General features: G+C 40.1%; 1 protein-coding gene across 11 annotated transcripts in view; it reads left to right on the top strand.

Annotated features, from left to right (window-relative positions):
- The window catches only part of obscnb (obscurin, cytoskeletal calmodulin and titin-interacting RhoGEF b), a 61,169-nt gene that overhangs the window by 19,623 nt on the left and 23,833 nt on the right, over window positions 1-17,713 (top strand). For 3 of the 11 annotated variants that reach the window (XM_030403047.1, XM_030403045.1, XM_030403048.1), the window contains exons 28-55: window positions 31-300; window positions 408-674; window positions 799-1,065; window positions 1,219-1,485; window positions 1,589-1,858; window positions 1,950-2,219; window positions 2,442-2,708; window positions 4,438-4,704; window positions 4,864-5,130; window positions 5,294-5,560; window positions 5,758-6,024; window positions 6,267-6,533; window positions 6,711-6,977; window positions 7,172-7,438; window positions 7,633-7,899; window positions 8,091-8,357; window positions 9,120-9,194; window positions 9,736-9,804; window positions 10,264-10,359; window positions 10,960-11,034; window positions 11,655-11,723; window positions 12,183-12,278; window positions 13,474-13,545; window positions 14,344-14,424; window positions 15,726-15,992; window positions 16,154-16,420; window positions 16,705-16,971; window positions 17,429-17,698. In XM_030403047.1, coding sequence (XP_030258907.1) covers window positions 31-300; window positions 408-674; window positions 799-1,065; window positions 1,219-1,485; window positions 1,589-1,858; window positions 1,950-2,219; window positions 2,442-2,708; window positions 4,438-4,704; window positions 4,864-5,130; window positions 5,294-5,560; window positions 5,758-6,024; window positions 6,267-6,533; window positions 6,711-6,977; window positions 7,172-7,438; window positions 7,633-7,899; window positions 8,091-8,357; window positions 9,120-9,194; window positions 9,736-9,804; window positions 10,264-10,359; window positions 10,960-11,034; window positions 11,655-11,723; window positions 12,183-12,278; window positions 13,474-13,545; window positions 14,344-14,424; window positions 15,726-15,992; window positions 16,154-16,420; window positions 16,705-16,971; window positions 17,429-17,698 — 5,985 coding nt within the window. The remainder of the gene's footprint in view (window positions 1-30; window positions 301-407; window positions 675-798; window positions 1,066-1,218; window positions 1,486-1,588; window positions 1,859-1,949; window positions 2,220-2,441; window positions 2,709-4,437; window positions 4,705-4,863; window positions 5,131-5,293; window positions 5,561-5,757; window positions 6,025-6,266; window positions 6,534-6,710; window positions 6,978-7,171; window positions 7,439-7,632; window positions 7,900-8,090; window positions 8,358-9,119; window positions 9,195-9,735; window positions 9,805-10,263; window positions 10,360-10,959; window positions 11,035-11,654; window positions 11,724-12,182; window positions 12,279-13,473; window positions 13,546-14,343; window positions 14,425-15,725; window positions 15,993-16,153; window positions 16,421-16,704; window positions 16,972-17,428; window positions 17,699-17,713) is intronic. The other 8 variants (XM_030403051.1, XM_030403055.1, XM_030403054.1 and 5 more) reach the window with 6 other exon arrangements.

Here is a 17,713-nt window from a genome sequence, read left to right as displayed (position 1 = left end):
TTAGCCATTTTCTTTTCATGATCCCTCCAGAGCAGTCCATCAGCATTGTGCGGGAACTTAGTTCAGTTGAAGTGACAGAACCCTTTGCAGCTGTTTTTGAAGTTGAAATCAGTATGGAACTGGTGAAACCTCCTACATGGACTCTGAATGGAGTTGCTGTTCAGGAGAGTACTGATGTTGAAATGGAGAAAGAAGGCACCATGCACCGTCTTACATTCAAAAAGACCAAAGCATCAATGACAGGACCTGTGCAGTTTACAGCAGGGAAGAGCAAATCTGTAGCCCAGCTCACAGTCAAAGGTAAATGTGGTAAATATTGTTTATACTGCAGTTTGCGACGATAACTTATGTACTGTGATGCTGTTGACGGTACATTTATCTAATCACATTCTTTTCCTCACATTTAGAGCGTCCTCTTGAGATTGCAGAGCCGATCAAAGATGTGAAGGCAAAGGAGAAAAGCTCAGCCATGCTTACCTGCAAATTCTCTGCTTCACCCAAAGACGTTAAGTGGTTCAAAGGTCAGGTAGCCCTGACAGCATCAGACAAGTATAACATAAAGCAAGATGCTACAAGGGCTCAACTTACCATTCAAAGGTTGACTGAGGAGGACAGTGGAGAGTACCGCTGTGAGTCTGGACCTGCTACGTCCAAAGGCACACTTAGTGTTGAAGGTACAGTCAGAACCTTTAGATACCACACAAAACACAGAAATTCTGCAAAGTATTATTAAATTCAACATAGGGAAACTATTAGAAGTATTCTTCAAACTAAAACAGTCTTTTATCTTTTGTCCAGTGCGTGAAATTAAGGTCACCAAGCACTTGGCTGACACAGAGGTTGACGAAGACAGTGACGCGGTGTTCATAAGTGAGATTAACTATCCAGATGAAGAGGTACAGTGGCTTCTGAATGACAAGGTGCTCTTCACAAATGAAGTCAACACCATCACTCATGAAGGAAAGATTCACAAGCTCACGCTGAAGAACCTGGCACCTCAGGATGGAGGTACTATCACCTTTCAAGTACGCAAGGTGAAAGAGTCTGTAACACTTAAGGTTAAAGGTAAGAACCATCATGTGTTATGTGTACAAGCACAAAAAAAATAACTGTATATCAATTAAAGGCAGGAAATCAAACAACGTGACTAAAGGCATGGTCACTATGCCTACAATACCTTGAATCTTAACTCTTTGCATTTTCTTTATTCCTCTCCAGAGAAGCGTGCTGTCTTTCTCAAGTCTCTTGATGATGTCATTGGGGAGGAGAAGGGCATGATAACTCTGGCATGTGAGGCATGCAAGCCAAGGGTTTCTCCCACATGGAGAAAAGAAGGTAAAGTCTTAAAAGCTGGACCAAAGTATGAGCTCCTTCACACAGGCAAGTCTTTGGGACTTATCATCAAGGATGTCACCAAAGAAGATGCCGGAGAGTATACTTGTGATCTCGGAACTGAGGTTTCTAAAGCAAAGGTCACTCTAAGAGGTTGGTATTGTTGTTTGAAATACTCAGATTTAAAGTGTTAGCCTTCATACATATGGTATTATTTGGCAATGTCACTAATGTATGCTGTCTGTCCCAAATGTAGAGATTGGCATTGGAATTACCAAATGGCTGAAGTCAGCTGAGGTGAATGAGGGAGAGGAGTGTAGCTTTGAGTGCATTTTGTCTCGTGAGAGCACGGATGAGTGTTCCTGGACTGTTAATGGCCAAACTATTACAAATGGAGGTCGCTTCAAAGTCACCAGTAAAGGACGGAAGTACATGCTGACCATTAAGGATGTTACTCCTGCTGATGCCGGAGAGGTGGTCTTCAAGATTAAAGACCTGAGCTCTAAAACAACATTAACAGTCGAAGGTAAGCTACATAACTCACTTTTAAGAGGCCTAGACAAAGTAACAAAAATACTAAGGTAGCAAAATAAACATGTTATCATCCCATGTTGTAGGTAAAGCTTCATCTGTCTCAAAAGGACTGCAAAATGTAAGCGCTGTTAAAGGAGAAGATGCTGTATTTACCTGTGAGGTAACAAAGGCCAGTTTCACTGTAAATTGGGCCAAGGAAGGCAAAGCCATTAGAAAGAGCCAGAAGTATGACATTAGCCATGAGGATAGGATCATGAAGCTGATTGTACATAATGTCTCGACTCAAGACTCTGGAGAGTACAGCTGTGAAGTTGTTGGAGGCGCAACCACCAAAGCCAAGCTGGAGATCAAGGGTGAGACTGAAGATTATATATTTTACTACCACTATGTCACTGAAATTTCTGTCTTTGACATTGTTAGAGACTTACCTATGAAGGCAGTTATTTATAGATTGTGGTAAAAAGCTGATTGATATCCTTATTAGATAATGAACTGGTATTTTTTTAAACCATATGGTAATCGTAATAATGTTTTACTGTGCCTTAAACTGTAAAAACATTGTTTTCTTTCTCCAGAACCAATCCATAAATTCACTAAAGTATTGAAGGATAGCCAAGCAGAGGAGAAGAGCTCTGTGACCTTGCAATGTGAGACCGCACTGACCCCATCCACTGTGGTATGGCTTAAGGGTCACACCGAGCTCAAGGCTGGAGGTCGATATGAGATGTTCCAGAAGGAAGGGGTCTTAACCCTCACCATCAAACACCTGGAGGAGAAAGACACTGATATTTACACTTGTGACGTAGGCACTGCGAAGAGCATGGCAAAGGTGACAGTCAAAGGTAAGAACTTATGTTTGTATGTGTGTATAGAAGTTTGGGGTAAGGATTTGTCATGCAGATCTGATTCTCTTTTTGAATTCTGGGTGAAGACTTACTTACTTCTTACCTTTGGAAGAAACACAATTGGTACAGTGTAAGGTGTTTGTTCATATCTTTATTCAAGAGCATGGTCTTTTTAATTTAAGAGCATGATTCCAAGTTTTCAGGTTCAGATTTTGCAATGCTTTCCCTCAAGACCTTGCCCTTGCAGTCAAACGACCGTGCACTTTGATTTGCTCTGCTTCTGCTCAAACTGTGTGCTCGCGCTCAGATATATCATTGCTTGCACAGATTTCACCGCTCCAGCTTCAGTTCATCTCATCGCACTCAGGCTGCTTCTGTGTGCTCATGACATATCTGCTCTTAAAATTCGCTTTTGCTCTTGGATTTTTTGTGCAATAATCCTAGCAAAATCCCTCAACCAATAAAATGCCAGGTTTAAGGTAGACCAATAATATCCCCGCCTTGTGGCGGACGCGTTCGCTTTACTTTTTAGCGCAAACCTTAACAATGGCTAAATGGGTTGTTTGGGGTCCATCCACTCCCATCCTCTCTCTCTTAGATTGGAAGACCACACTATTGAATAAAGACAGGAATAAAGCTCCATAATAATGTGGATTTTGGTGACTGCTGGTAAGTAATTATGATTTAGATGCAAGCGATTTTATCCTTAAAAAAAATAGTTTGTATTTAACATAGCTGAATTGGACCCCCGATATCAGAACCTGAGACACTTCCACTGTTTTACTGCAATGTTGAATTTCCTCATAGTTTGGTTTGGTTTTGCTTTCAAAGGCCAGTTGGTGGTTATAGTGGAAAAACCACAGGATGTTACTTGTTTTGAAGAGGAATCTGCCACATTTGTTTGCTGTGTCAGTCCTACTGATCTGCCTCACGTACAGTGGTGCTTAGATGATACCCCACTGCAGCCAGGCCCCCCCAATGATTTTCACATTCTCGAGGGGGGGTTCCACTCTCTTACTGTAAGAGAACTAACACCAAGTGACTCTGGCACCATCTCTGTGGTTTGCTTTTGATCAGACAGTTTATGCGTCCCTTGTTATCAGAGGTAACGGACACCTCCTGCAGTCACATACAAATCTACTTACAATGTAGATTTGTCAATAGTACCATAGATATGGTTGACTTTTTACGAAATCTTATGTCTCATGTCGTTTTTCGAATTTTGTTTTCAGTATTTTGCATCTTGAGTGTATTATTAGAGGTTATGCTTTGCCCTTTCTGTTGCACCATTCTGTCTTGAGGTCTGTATGATTGAGAGACTCTTTGCACATCTACAAACTGAACAGTCATCAGCATGTGCAGATGTTTCCAAGTGACCTGTTGCCAAATGGATTGTGTTGTTATGCAAGGACCTTCATTGCATAAGATAATATTTCATTTTTTTAGTAATCCTTTGTGCATTTCAGAAGGAATTAATTCTGTAGAGTTGTAATGAGAGTTTGATTCTGTTTTGTGGAAAAAAAAGATCTTGGTTGTAGCAAAACATTCATCAACAGGAATATCTGTTCAACTGTTGGAATCCTTTTTGGCTCCAAAGGCTTGGGTGACTGGAGCACAACAACTCACACATCATCTTCGCCTATAATCCTTTTCCATCCTCCATCAAAACCAAACAAAATACAGCTCCATAAATGATATAATCAAGTCACTGTTCATTTTATTGTAGCCCTGCCTGCTAGTTTTAAAGAGGAGCTCAAGAACCAGGAGAAAAACAAAGGAGAGACTGTGACACTCTGCTGCAAGTTATCGAAACCCATGGCCGACATTCAGTGGAAGAAAGGCTCTGAAATTCTCAAAGCTGGAGAGAAGTATGAGATGAAGCAGAAGGAGACTTCATGTGAGCTTCAGATCAAGAATTTGAAGACTGAAGATAATGGAGAGTATTCTTGCTTGTGTGGGGACCAGAAGACGTCTGCAACTGTGAAAGTCAACGGTATGGATCCATGAAGTCTTATCTGCAGTTTAAAGTTTTGTGTTCATGTTGTATTTCCCAAAGGAGTTCCACTTTTGTTCACTTCATGGTGTTTTGTTAGGACTTACATTCAACTACTTTACCTGACTTATGAAAAGTAATGACAACTTGGTTGTACAGCATTGCCGCCGACCTTCAAACAGAAGCTGGAGAGCCAGAAGGCTGAGGAGGGAACCAGCATTAGTCTGCGCTGTGAACTCTCTGAAACCGGAGTCCCTGTTGAGTGGAAAAAGGGAACGCAGGTCCTGAAGTCTGGAGAAAAGTACCAGATGATGCAGAAGGACTTTGTCAATGAACTCCTGATAAATAAAGTGGTGACAGAAGACAGTGGAGACTACAGCTGTGTGTGTGGAGACCAAAAGACCACAGCCAGCCTCAGTGTTACGGGTAGGAAGAAGATTTTCAAACAGTTGGTCTTATCAGTTTAACCATCTGCATGTCATTGTTTTTTGCAAATCGTCAGTCTTTGTCTTTTATATATGTATATATATATTTGTATATTTTTTGTAAGGGCATGCCACTGACTGTTAACCTACTAATAAATGCTCAGCCCAACCAGTGACCTTCAAACAGAAGCTGGAGAGCCAGGAGACTGAGGAGGGAACCAGTGTTACTCTGCGATGCGAGATCTCCAAACCTGGAGTCCCTGTTGAGTGGAAGAAGGGAACACAGGTCCTGAATTCTGGAGAAAAGTACCAGATGAAGCAGAAGGCCTCTGTGAATGAACTCCTGATCAACAAAGTGGTCCCAGAAGACAGTGGAGACTACAGCTGTGTTTGTGGAGACCAAAAGACCACAGCCAGCCTCAACGTTAAGGGTAGGAAGAGGAATTCTCAAGATTTGATCTTTGGAGCAATTCATGAAAACTGTGTGCAACTAGTTTTCTGTTTTTTAACAGTATGCATGTCATGGTGGATTGCAAATTGTTAGTGCTTTTTTTCTTTTTTCTTTTATACATGTTTGTATTTTATGTAAAGCATGCAATGGGTTGCTAACCAATTGATAAATGCTCAGCCCAACCAGTGACCTTCAAACAGAAGCTGGAGAACAAGGAGGCTGAGGAGGGAACCAGTGTTACTCTGCGATGTGAGATCTCCAAACCTGGAGTCTCTGTTGAATGGAAGAAGGGAACACAGGACCTGAAGTCTGGAGAAAAGTACCAGATGAAGCAGAAGGCCTTTTTGAATGAACTCCTGATCAACAAAGTAGTGCCAGAAGACAGTGGAGACTACAGCTGTGTTTGTGAAGACCAGAAGACCACAGCCAGCCTCAACGTTAAGGGTAGGAAGAAGATTTTCAAACAGTTGGCCTGAGTAACAAATTTAAAAAGATGATTTAATGGTCTGCATGTCATTATCTTTTGCAAATGTTCTGTGCTCGTCTCTTTTTAAAATATATATATATATATATATATATATATATATATATATATATATATATATATATATATATATATATATATATATATTTATGATTTATGTAATGGAATGCCACTGACTGTTAACCTACTAATAAATGCTCAGCCCAACCAGTGACCTTCAAAGAGAAGCTGGAGAGCCAGGAAGCTGAGGAGGGAACCAGCGTCACCCTGTGCTGTGAGATCTCCAAACCTGGAGTCCAAGTGGAGTGGAAGAAGGGAACACATGTCCTGAAGTCTGGAGAAAAGTATCAGATGAATCAGAAGGCCTCTGTGAATGAACTCCTGATCAACAAGGCAGTGCCAGATGACAGTGGAGACTACAGCTGTGTTTGTGGAGACCAGAAGACCACAGCCAGTCTCAATGTCAAGGGTAGGAAGAGGATTTCTCAGCATGTGGTCTATTGAGCATTATTTGACATGTTTGTTTTAGAGTCTGCATGTCTTTGTGGATTGCAAATGGTCTTTCTTTGTCTTTTTTGTTTGATGTATATTTGTATAATTTATGTAATGGCATGCAGCTGGCTGTTAACCAACCAATAAATTTCAGCCCAACCAGTGACCTTCAAACAAAAGCTGGAGAGCCAGGAGACTGAGGAGGGAACCACTGTTACTCTGCGATGTGAGATCTCCAAACCTGGAGTCTCCATTGAGTGGAAGAAGGGAACACAGGTCCTGAAGTCTGGAGAAAAGTACCAGATGAAGCAGAAGGACTCTGCGAATGAACTCCTGATAAATAAAGTGGTGCCAGAAGACAGTGGAGACTACAGCTGTGTGTGTGGAGACCAGACGACCACAGCCAGCCTCAACGTTAAGGGTAGGAAGAAGAATTCTCAAGATTTGATCTTTGGAGCAATTTATGAAAACTGTATGCAACTGGTTCTCTGTTTCTTTAACAGTCTGCATGTCATGCTGGATTGCAAATTGTCAGTACCTTTTTTTTGCTTTTACATAAGTTTGTATATTATGTGATGCATGCAGTTGGTTGCTAACTAACTAATAAATGCTCAGCCCAACCAGTGACCTTCAAACAGAAGCTGGAGAGCCAGGAGACTGAGGAGGGAACCAGTGTTACTCTGCGATGTGAGATCTCCAAACCTGGAGTCTCTGTTGAGTGGAAGAAGGGAACACAGGTCCTGAAGTCTGGAGAAAAGTACCAGATGAAGCAGAAGGCCTCTGTGAATGAACTCCTGATCAACAAAGTAGTGCCAGAAGACAATGGAGACTACAGCTGTGTTTGTGGAGACCAGACGACCACAGCCAGCCTCAACGTTAAGGGTAGGAAGAAGAATTCTCAAGATTTGATCTTTGGAGCAATTTATGAAAACTGTATGCAACTGGTTTTCTGTTTCTTTAACAGTCTGCATGTCATGCTGGATTGCAAATTGTCAGTACCTTTTTTTTGCTTTTACATAAGTTTGTATATTATGTGATGCATGCAGTTGGTTGCTAACTAACTAATAAATGCTCAGCCCAACCAGTGACCTTCAAAGAGAAGCTGGAGAGCCAGGAGACTGAGGAGGGAACCAGTGTTACTCTGCGATGTGAGATCTCCAAACCTGGAGTCTCTGTTGAGTGGAAGAAGGGAACACAGGTCCTGAAGTCTGGAGAAAAGTACCAGATGAAGCAGAAGGCCTCTGTGAATGAACTCCTGATCAACAAAGTAGTGCCAGAAGACAGTGGAGACTACAGCTGTGTTTGTGGAGACCAGAAGACCACAGCCAGCCTCAGTGTTAAGGGTAGGAAGAAGATTTTCAAACAGTTGGCCTGAGTAACACAATTTAAAAAGATGATTTAATGGTCTGCATGTCATTATCTTTTGCAAATGTTCTGTGCTCGTCAATTTTTAAAAAAAAAAAATATATATATATATATTTATGATTTATGTAATGGCATGCCACTGACTGTTAACCTACTAATAAATGCTCAGCCCAACCAGTGACCTTCAAACAGAAACTGGAGGGCCAGGAGGCTGAAGAGGGAACCAGTGTTACTCTGCGATGTGAGATCTCCAAACCTGGAGCCTTTGTTGAATGGAAGAAGGGAACACAGGTCCTGAAGTCGGGAGAAAAGTACCAGTTGAAGCAGAAGGCCTCTGTGAATGAACTCCTGATCAACAAAGTGGTGCCAGAAGACAGTGGAGACTACAGCTGTGTTTGTGGAGACCAGACAACCACAGCCAACCTGAGCGTTAAGGGTAGGAGGATTTGTTTTAAACTTCTACAGTGTAATAAAATGTGTTGTGCATGCATTAGTTTTTTTTGTGGTGTATCATTTTTTTTTTCTTTTTTCACTGCCGGAGATATATTGTTCACATTTAATCCTGAAGACTGCTTTCATTACATTACTGTCACCATCCCTTCGTTTTTTGTTGTCTGTTTTCTGTCTGATGAAATGTCTGCATTCTTTGTCAGTGTCTGACATCAGATTCATCAAATGTTTCTTTTACACTGTATTAAGTGGATCAGTAGGTTGGATGTCTTTGCTTGGGTCATTTTTCTGGAGTGTGCTCTGTGCTGGGATGTTTGAATATTGATCTTTCTTTAGATTTGTCATCACTTTCTTCTCTTTTTACTGTGCATTTACTATACAAAACATATGAAGTTGAGCCCCTTTCTTCATGTCATTTTAGCAGATCTTGCTTTTTGCTGCTCTTTTGTGTCTCACGTTTTTGTTAACTATTCATGATAGTGTTGACCATTGATTATATATATATATATATATACTGGTCAATAAACTGTTCTTGACTATTTAATCAGACAAGCCAAGTGATATTTGTTTACGTTGTATTGTAGTTATACACTGTGTTGTGCAGTTCTTGCTGATATTTTAATTTTACAAGATGTGAGTATAAAATGCTATATTGTCAAGTGGTATTTAGTTTTTACAAATCATAGTACAATACTGTATATAAAGATAAAGAATAGCAGCATTCTGAATTCAAATTGTTTCCTCTCAGCTGTGAAGCTGTCAGCTCCTCCTTCAGCTACTAAACTCGAATCTAAGAGGCAGGAGGCCAAAGAAACAGTGGCAGGTATGGAAAGGAAAAGGCAATGTGCTGGCTTGACTTTCAGCTTAATGTGCTCTGTCCATCTTGATTATGGACTTTGTGTTGCCATGTGCAGTCTGCCTTAAATTGGGCCTTAACATGTTGGCCTATTTAGGATGTGATGAGTGTATTGTTGTGGCAGTATTTCTTTAGTTTACCATATTTCTTGGGTTGCGCTTTTGTGAGTTTGCTGTGTCAACTGTTCCTTCCGTCTTATGGCAGGATTGTGTTCTGGAATTTTTATGTTGGTCTTTTTTCCTGATATTGATGCTTTAATTCTTGAATGATACCTGTTGCCGGCTGGAGTTTACGTGGACATAATCTACGCACCTGTATGTGGCATGATTCGTTGTCCTTTACATGATTATTTGCATTGTTTGAGAAGACTGAAGGCCTTTGAATTTATGGCAGTTACAGCCTGTGCTTAGATAATCATATAAAATGATGCAGGTCTGACAGTGTTACTGGTTGCTACCATTTATACTTTATGCAGCATTTCTATTTTCATATCACATTTACATTTCAGCCGAGATGCCTGAGGCTCTGTCCATAATAGACAAGCAGAAGAAGCAAGAGATAATTGAGACAGTGGAAGGTAATTATTTGAAGGTTCTTAGCTTTGCTTGGGTGTTCAGCTAATGTGCATTAGTAATGAATCGATCTGTGTTGTGTTTAGTCATAAGTGAGGAACACACATCAAGCTACTGGGTACTTAACACTGTCACTTCATGTCTTGGCTGCTGACTGGTGTCATTGGACAGAAACTTATTGGGTCCTGAACCCTCTTAAATGGTGTCTTGTGGCTTCTATTTTTGCCTGCTGGAAAATATGTCTTTTACATTCAACCGTCACATGAACTGTGTCATTTTGGGGGCTGGTATTGATATTGTAGAAAATTAATCATCATATTATTCTCAACATCTGTGCTCTTTGCGTAACGCTCTTGCTTGGAGGCTAACTTATTGGTCTGGAGACACATTATGTTCCCATCAGCTGTTGATACATGTCGTTTGTGCTGAGGCAATTTCGAATTGTGTTTTGCTCAATTTCTTAGCTGTGACACTGCCATCTACTGGGCAGACTCCTACACAGCAACATCTCAAACAAGAGATTCAGAAAGATTCACAAGAGCTCAAAGTAGGAGGTGAAGGTAATGAGACACGTTTGTGTGGCTTTTGTCTAAAAATGTGTCAGTTGTCAATACTGTCAGCATTGTTGTCGTTTGTTGTATTCCAGATGTAACTTCAAACTTGCAAAAAATTACACCTAAAAGAACCAGAAAAGAAGTACTAGAAAATGTTGAGGGCGTAGGCGTTGAGGCATTTGTTTTTGCCCTTTGTGTGCTGTTCTGTCAGTTCCATTTTATTGCAGCAGTACCATTCAATACTGTAATTTGTCTTAATGCTTAGTTTACTCCAGTTCTGTGTTGAATGTCAAATATGCTGTTGCTAGAGCATATATATATATATATATATATATATATATATATATATATATATATATATATATATACATACTGGTCAATAAACTGTTCTTGACTATTTAATCAGACAAGCCAAGGGATATTTGTTTACGTTGTATTGTAGTTATACACTGTGTTGTGCGGTTCTTGCTGATATTTTAATTTTACAAAATGTGAGTATAAAATGCTATATTGTCAAGTGGTATTTAGTTTTTACAAATCATAGTACAATACTGTATATAAAGATAAAGAATAGCAGCATTCTGAATTCAAATTGTTTCCTCTCAGCTGTGAAGCTGTCAGCTCCTCCTTCAGCTACTGAACTCGAATCTAAGAGGCAGGAGGCCAAAGAAACAGTGGCAGGTATGGAAAGAAAAAGGCAATGTGCTGGCTTGACTTTCAGCTTAATGTGCTCTGTCCATCTTGATTATGGACTTTGTGTTGCCATGTGCAGTCTGCCTTAAATTGGGCCTCAACATGTTGGCCTATTTAGGATGTGATGAGTGTATTGTTGTGGCAGTATTTCTTTAGTTTACCATATTTCTTGGGTTGCGCTTTTGTGAGTCTGCTGTGTCAACTGTTCCTTCCGTCTTATGGCAGGATTGTGTTCTGGAATTTTTATGTTGGTCTTTTTTCCTGAATGTTGTATTGCAGCATAATACGCTGGTTTAGAAGAAGGAATGAAAAACCTTGTATTTGTGCCATTTGTGGTGTTGGCATATTGATGCTTTTATTCTTGAATGATACCTGTTGCCGGCTGGAGTTTACGTGGACATAATCTACGCACCTGTATGTGGCATGATTCGTTGTCCTTTACATGATTATTTGCATTGTTTGAGAAGACTGAAGGCCTTTGAATTTATGGCAGTTACAGCCTGTGCTTAGATAATCATATAAAATGATGCAGGTCTGACAGTGTTACTGGTTGCTACCATTTATACTTTATGCAGCATTTCTATTTTCATATCACATTTACATTTCAGCTGAGATGCCTGAGGCTCTGTCCATAATAGACAAGCAGAAGAAGCAAGAGATAATTGAGACAGTGAAAGGTAATTATTTGAAGGTTCTTAGCTTTGCTTGGGTGTTCAGCTAATGTGCATTAGTAATGAATCGATCTGTGTTGTGTTTAGTCATAAGTGAGGAACACACATCAAGCTATTTGGTACTTAACACTGTCACTTCATGTCTTGGCTGCTGACTGGTGTCATTGGACAGAAACTTATTGGGTCCTGAACCCTCTTAAATGGTGTCTTGTGGCTTCTATTTTTGCCTGCTGGAAAATATGTCTTTTACATTCAACCGTCACATGAACTGTGTCATTTTGGGGGCTGGTATTGATATTGTAGAAAATTAATGATCATATTATTCTCAACATCTGTGCTCTTTGCGTAACGCTCTTGCATGGAGGCTAACTTATTGGTCTGGAGACACATTATGTTCCCATCAGCTGTTGATACATGTCGTTTGTGCTGAGGCAATTTCGAATTGTGTTTTGCTCAATTTCATAGCTGTGACACTGCCATCTACTGGACAGACTCCTACACAGCAACATCTCAAACAAGAGATTCAGAAAGATTCACAAGAGCTCAAAGTAGGAGGTGAAGGTAATGAGACACATGTTTGTGTGGCTTTTGTCTAAAAATGAGTCCGTTGTCAATACTGTCAGCATTGTTGTCGTTTATTGTATTCCAGATGTAACTTCAAACTTGCAAAAAATTACACCTAAAAGAACCAGAAAAGAAGTACTAGAAAATGTTGAGGGCGTAGGCGTTCAGGCATTTGTTTTTGCCCTTTGTGTGCTGTTCTGTCAGTTCCATTTTATAGCAGCAGTACCATTCAATACTGTAATTTGTCTTAATGCTTAGTTTACTCCAGTTCTGTGTTGAATGTCAAATATGTTGTTGCTAGAGCAGGGCAACATGTCAAACCTTTTGTTAAATACTTCTATTGTGCATTTGTTTAGAATGTTTTAGTATATAGAATAGAAACATTATTGTCATTGCACATCAAGTAGAAAAGACAAAGAAAGTACAAAGAAATTGCAGTGCTTCTACGGTCAGTGCAGTATAAAATAACAGGAATAAATAAAAATAACATAAAAGAATAAAAGGATTAAAAGGAATATACAATATATACATCATTTACACTCAAGCATACTCTTTATGAGTTCAGGGTCCTGATGGCCCAGGGAATATATATACTATTACAAATGATAATATCAGCTTAACAAAAGTAAAAAGTAAAAAGTTGAATCTGAAAAATCCAAATGAATTTCATAATATCTTCTTTGGTATCGCCCCCTTTGCTTTAATCAAACTTTTTAACTTGAGCTGGCATGGACTCCACCTTTGTTCAGATCCTGTTGTCTCATGGTATCCCAGCATGATTTGACAGAGTGTAAAGAGCATCTTGTAATGTCACAAAATGCTTGGCTTTGGAATTTTAAGAAATTGTGTTACATTAAAAATGAATACAAAATAGAACTATTTTGACCAAAATGGACCTTTTGGCCGTGCTGATTGTGTTGGTACCTCTGGCAATTCTGTGTTGCATTGTTGCTGTATGTTAGGTAATTGATAATGATTTGCGAGAGGAGAGAGAGGCTTTATTGTGTCTTGCTTGTAGCTTTATTGATTGATTGCACAAGGACTTTTCAGTATGCCATGGTTTAAACAGGCAACAGTAAATTAGGTGCACTGGGTCATTTTGTGTGCGTTACTGGCACTGGTCCTCTGCTGGTTTAAGGTTATAGAGCTTATCACTGCATGATTGTGAGGGTAATGTTGTGTTTTATCCCAGTTGAAAAGACTGCTGCTGGAATAGCTGCCAAACAAGATACACAGAGACAGGGGACCAAAGAGGCAGCAGAAGGTATGCAACAATTTTAGATCTTTATTGACCTTGTTCTTCCTCGCTGTCTCCTCTCACACACCGTTCAGTCTTTGTGTTGCCAAATGCTGGTGTTCTATCTCTACTGATGTTTCATACTTGGCTTTATGTGTGGCTGTAGCTATATTGTGGCTGTTGGTTCTGTTGTTATGCTTGGTCTGTATATTGCTGTGTTAAAGGCTCATAGTTCAGTGATTTGAGTTAATGATGAGGTCATTCAGTTGAATGTGAGAGAAGAAAGTTATTATGTAAGATGTGGCTGAAATATAGTATGTGTGCTCAGCAAAAACTCACTGGATCCAAAAATTAGATTTGTGGCTGCTGGCTGTCTGGGTGCCATGTTTTGGGTATGATTAGGCTTCAGTGTTTTATCACAGCAGTGAGGCCTCCAAATGCTGCAGCAGCTATGACTTTAAACTCGAAGGCTTCCAAAAACGTTGTGGAGGATCTGAGCCTATAGTCTTGCATTCCCTAACATTTGCATAGTGTTACTATTTTCTTTTCTGGACAAAGGCATAGTACTCTGTGTAGGTTGTTTTTAAGACAGTGCACAATGCATGAATATGTGTATTATCTGAAAAATGAAAAGCTTTTGTACTGTCAGTACCAGACAAATGGAATTCAAGGGTGGATGGCGTTTTGTTGTCTTGGACATTGTGGCTCTAAAACTCGTGTGGCACATTGCTTCTGATCTGTTGTCTTGTTTGGTCTGTTGGAGAAAATTTCCACGATATTTGAGTTCCATTAAAACATACATTATATGTCTGCAACTAACTTCAGCTGTAGCAGAGAAGTCACCAACTTCAGCACTGACATCCAGAGTTGAACCTGAGAAGCAAGAAACGAATAAGACAGTTGAAGGTATGTGGTGGTGTTATAAAGAAAGTCCAGGAACACCGTGAATGTAAATGGGGTTATGTTTGTAATCAGCAGGTTTGTTATATGCATGGGTTTTTGCAAAACACATGCTATGAAGCAACACTTCCAGACTGTTACATACTTCCTTGTGCATTAAAAGATTGGTCGAATGACAAGCCCATTTGTTCTTGTTGGCTGGTTAGTTGGAAATTGTGCATTGGCAGGAGCATTTTGTTGGAATTTACCAATCTTTGATCTAATCTATCTTTCTCTGTTGATTTGATTGTTAATTTATCTGTTTGGCAACATCCATTGTGGGTTTTTTTCATCGGAAGTCCCCTTACTATTCATACATTAGTGCTGCTCTATCTTTATTACAGTAGGTATTTAAGGTCTAATCAAATTTACTACACCTGGGGAGATTGAAAAGCCTGCTGTGTCTGATGTCATCTGATGAACGGACAAGGTAGACAAGGTTCATTGGAGTTTTGTATGCTGTGTCTTGTTGGTACTCACTTTGTATTTGTTGATGAATTTTCTTTCATCTGATCAATGAGAAGTATTTAATGAAGCTTGATCGAGGGGAACATTGCTCAACAGTAAATGCAGTAATACAGTGTTTTGCAATGCTTGTTCTGATGGACACTTCCCAGTCTGTGACCCGCTATGGAATACTCTGTGGAAATGTGCTTACCTAAGTCGCATTGTAATTGATGTGAGAATATTAGGGTTTGTCTATCATAGAGCCTGTACTTCTCTCATATAAGATTTAGAGAAGGTTAAAAGATAGAGGGACAAGAATGTCCCATTTGTAAGTGCCCTAGTGTCATAGTACCCCTTTTTAAAAGAAGTGTGTTTGACACACTTGATTAATATTTAGCTGGCCCTCTGCTTTGAATGGGATTAAGGATTATCTGATATGCATCAGTGTTGTTTTATGTGTATGTGTGTGTGCATCTTTTTTTTTCACATAGTATCCAAATGACACAGCAACACATTAACAAAAGAAATTGCAAAAAAATATTCAACAACAAAGACACCTAAAGTAAAAGAAATTCATTGCTTAAAGTAGGTAAAAAAATTAAGATAAAAGAAAAATATGAGATTGGTTTGCTTTAACAACCATAGAATGATCGTCTGCAACATTAGTGGTGAAAATATCATCATCCACTCAGTCATATAAGTTAGAAAATTTAATATTTTTACAAAGCATACTGCGGTCTTCACCTGCTGTGAACTGGCAATTTGAAAGCTTGACAGTGACAATACACATCAACATCTTATCTTATTGATTGAATCCCCAGTTCTTCCAGCCGTAGTCATTCGAGACGTGGAAAGCCAGGAGGTTGAAGAGGGAGGCAGTGTCACTCTGCATTGTGAGCTTTCCAAACCTGGACTGGCCGTCGAGTGGAAGAAGGAAACTCAAGTCCTGAGTTATGGAGAAAAATACCATTCGAAACAAACAGGATGCATTTATGAGCTACAAATCTTTGGCTTGAGACCAGGCGACACAGGAAGCTACTCCTGCTGTTCCGAGGACACAACAAGCTCAGCCTCCCTTGTAGTAAATGGTATGATTGAGACCATGTCATCGTCTCATGCTGTCTTCTTCTGCCGCCAAGTCTTTCATTTCATTTTTCAATCCACTCTTCTTCATCTCACTGCATTTTTCATCGCCATTCTTGATCTTGTACTTCAGATAAACATCTTGTTATTTCTTTTCATTCATCAGCTGCCCCGGTTATTTTCACAAAAGAACTTGAAAGCCAAACAGCTGATGAGGGCGACAGTGTGAGCCTGCATTGTGAGCTCTCTAAACCCGGTGTTCTTTTGGAGTGGAGGAAAGGAGAACTTGGTCTTTGTTCTTGTGCCAAGTATGAAATTATACAGACAGGACACCTGGCTACACTAATTATCCATGATATAGACCCAGAGGATTCTGGGAGTTACACATGCGACACTGGTGACCGTCAGAGCACTGCACAACTAGCTGTGAAGGGTAGGCTTACTAAAACCTGATGTATATAGTGGAAATCGTTGAGTTGCAAAATAAATTACTGAAGGTTTGTTTGACTAAAAGACTTGTTATTAAATGAATATAATGACTTAAGGACTAAGATGTAAGCGCAAGAGTCTTTGACATGTATAACTCACTTTTACCGCTGCTACTTTTGACTTTACACAGCAGTTTTGTGTTTGTAGCGGGACTATAGAGAATGCCAGCTTTCACCCGGTCATCCTAATATTTTTGTCTCTACATGTCCTCCATTTCTGCCCCTCCAGCCCAGCCTGTCCTTTTCAAAACTCAGCTGCAGAACCTTGAGAGACAGGCTGGGGAGAGTGCTAGTCTTCGGTGCAAAACCACAAAACCTGGAGCAAGTGTGGTCTGGAGGTGTGGTGACAGGGTGCTTGCATCCAGCAGCAAGTATCACCTGAAACAGGAGGGAACTTTAGTTGAGCTTGTCATCTATAAACTGCAGGCAGCTGATACAGGAGAATACTCCTGTGATACAGGCAGCCAGAGGACTTCAGCTGTCCTCACTGTGCAGGGTAGGAGCTTTTCTATTTCAGACTGTCCCTTTCATGCAGCCTCTGGAGTCACCTCTTTTCTGCATGTCTTACGCCATTCCAAAACTTGAGCATGACATGCATCAATCTTTCATCTGGAGATCTTGTTTGCTGCCTTCTTGACTGTGTTTAAATGTTCACGTTATTTCTCACCCCACATGTTCTTGCTTTGCAGGTCATCTTTTTCAAAACACTTGTAGTTATTCACACAATCACTTTTCTGTTGAGCTTCATCACTTGTGCTTATCTCCGGTCTCTCTTCACGACCAGTAACACACACACACACACACAGTTTTTTTCACTTGGTACTCACAATAACAGCTCAATAGAGATCTTTATATATTTAATCACACATTGATCACAATCTGCACGACTTGAACTTGACATTTTTGTTAAGACAAATATGTAACCACTTTACTGAAATGTATTTGTCAAACAGAGGTTGAGGTTAACATACTGAAATTCCTGGAGAGCTGCGTTGTATATGAGGGTGAAGATGTCCACTTCGAATGCCTGGTTTCTCATGAGGAGGCACCCCTGGCCCAGTGGAAACTCCAGGATGTACCACTACAGAATAATCAAATGAACCTGATCAAGACCGAGGGTCGGGTGCACAGCCTCACGCTCAGAGGCGTCACTAAAGCTGACTCGGGAACAGTCACTTTCACAGTGGGAAACCACACTTCCACTGCTTCTCTGACAGTCAGAGGTAAGGGAAATGTTA

Source organism: Sparus aurata, chromosome 21 (assembly GCF_900880675.1).
Source record: "Sparus aurata chromosome 21, fSpaAur1.1, whole genome shotgun sequence".
In the NCBI taxonomy this organism is placed as follows: domain Eukaryota; kingdom Metazoa; phylum Chordata; class Actinopteri; order Spariformes; family Sparidae; genus Sparus; species Sparus aurata.
This window is presented reverse-complemented; position numbering and strand designations above follow the sequence as displayed.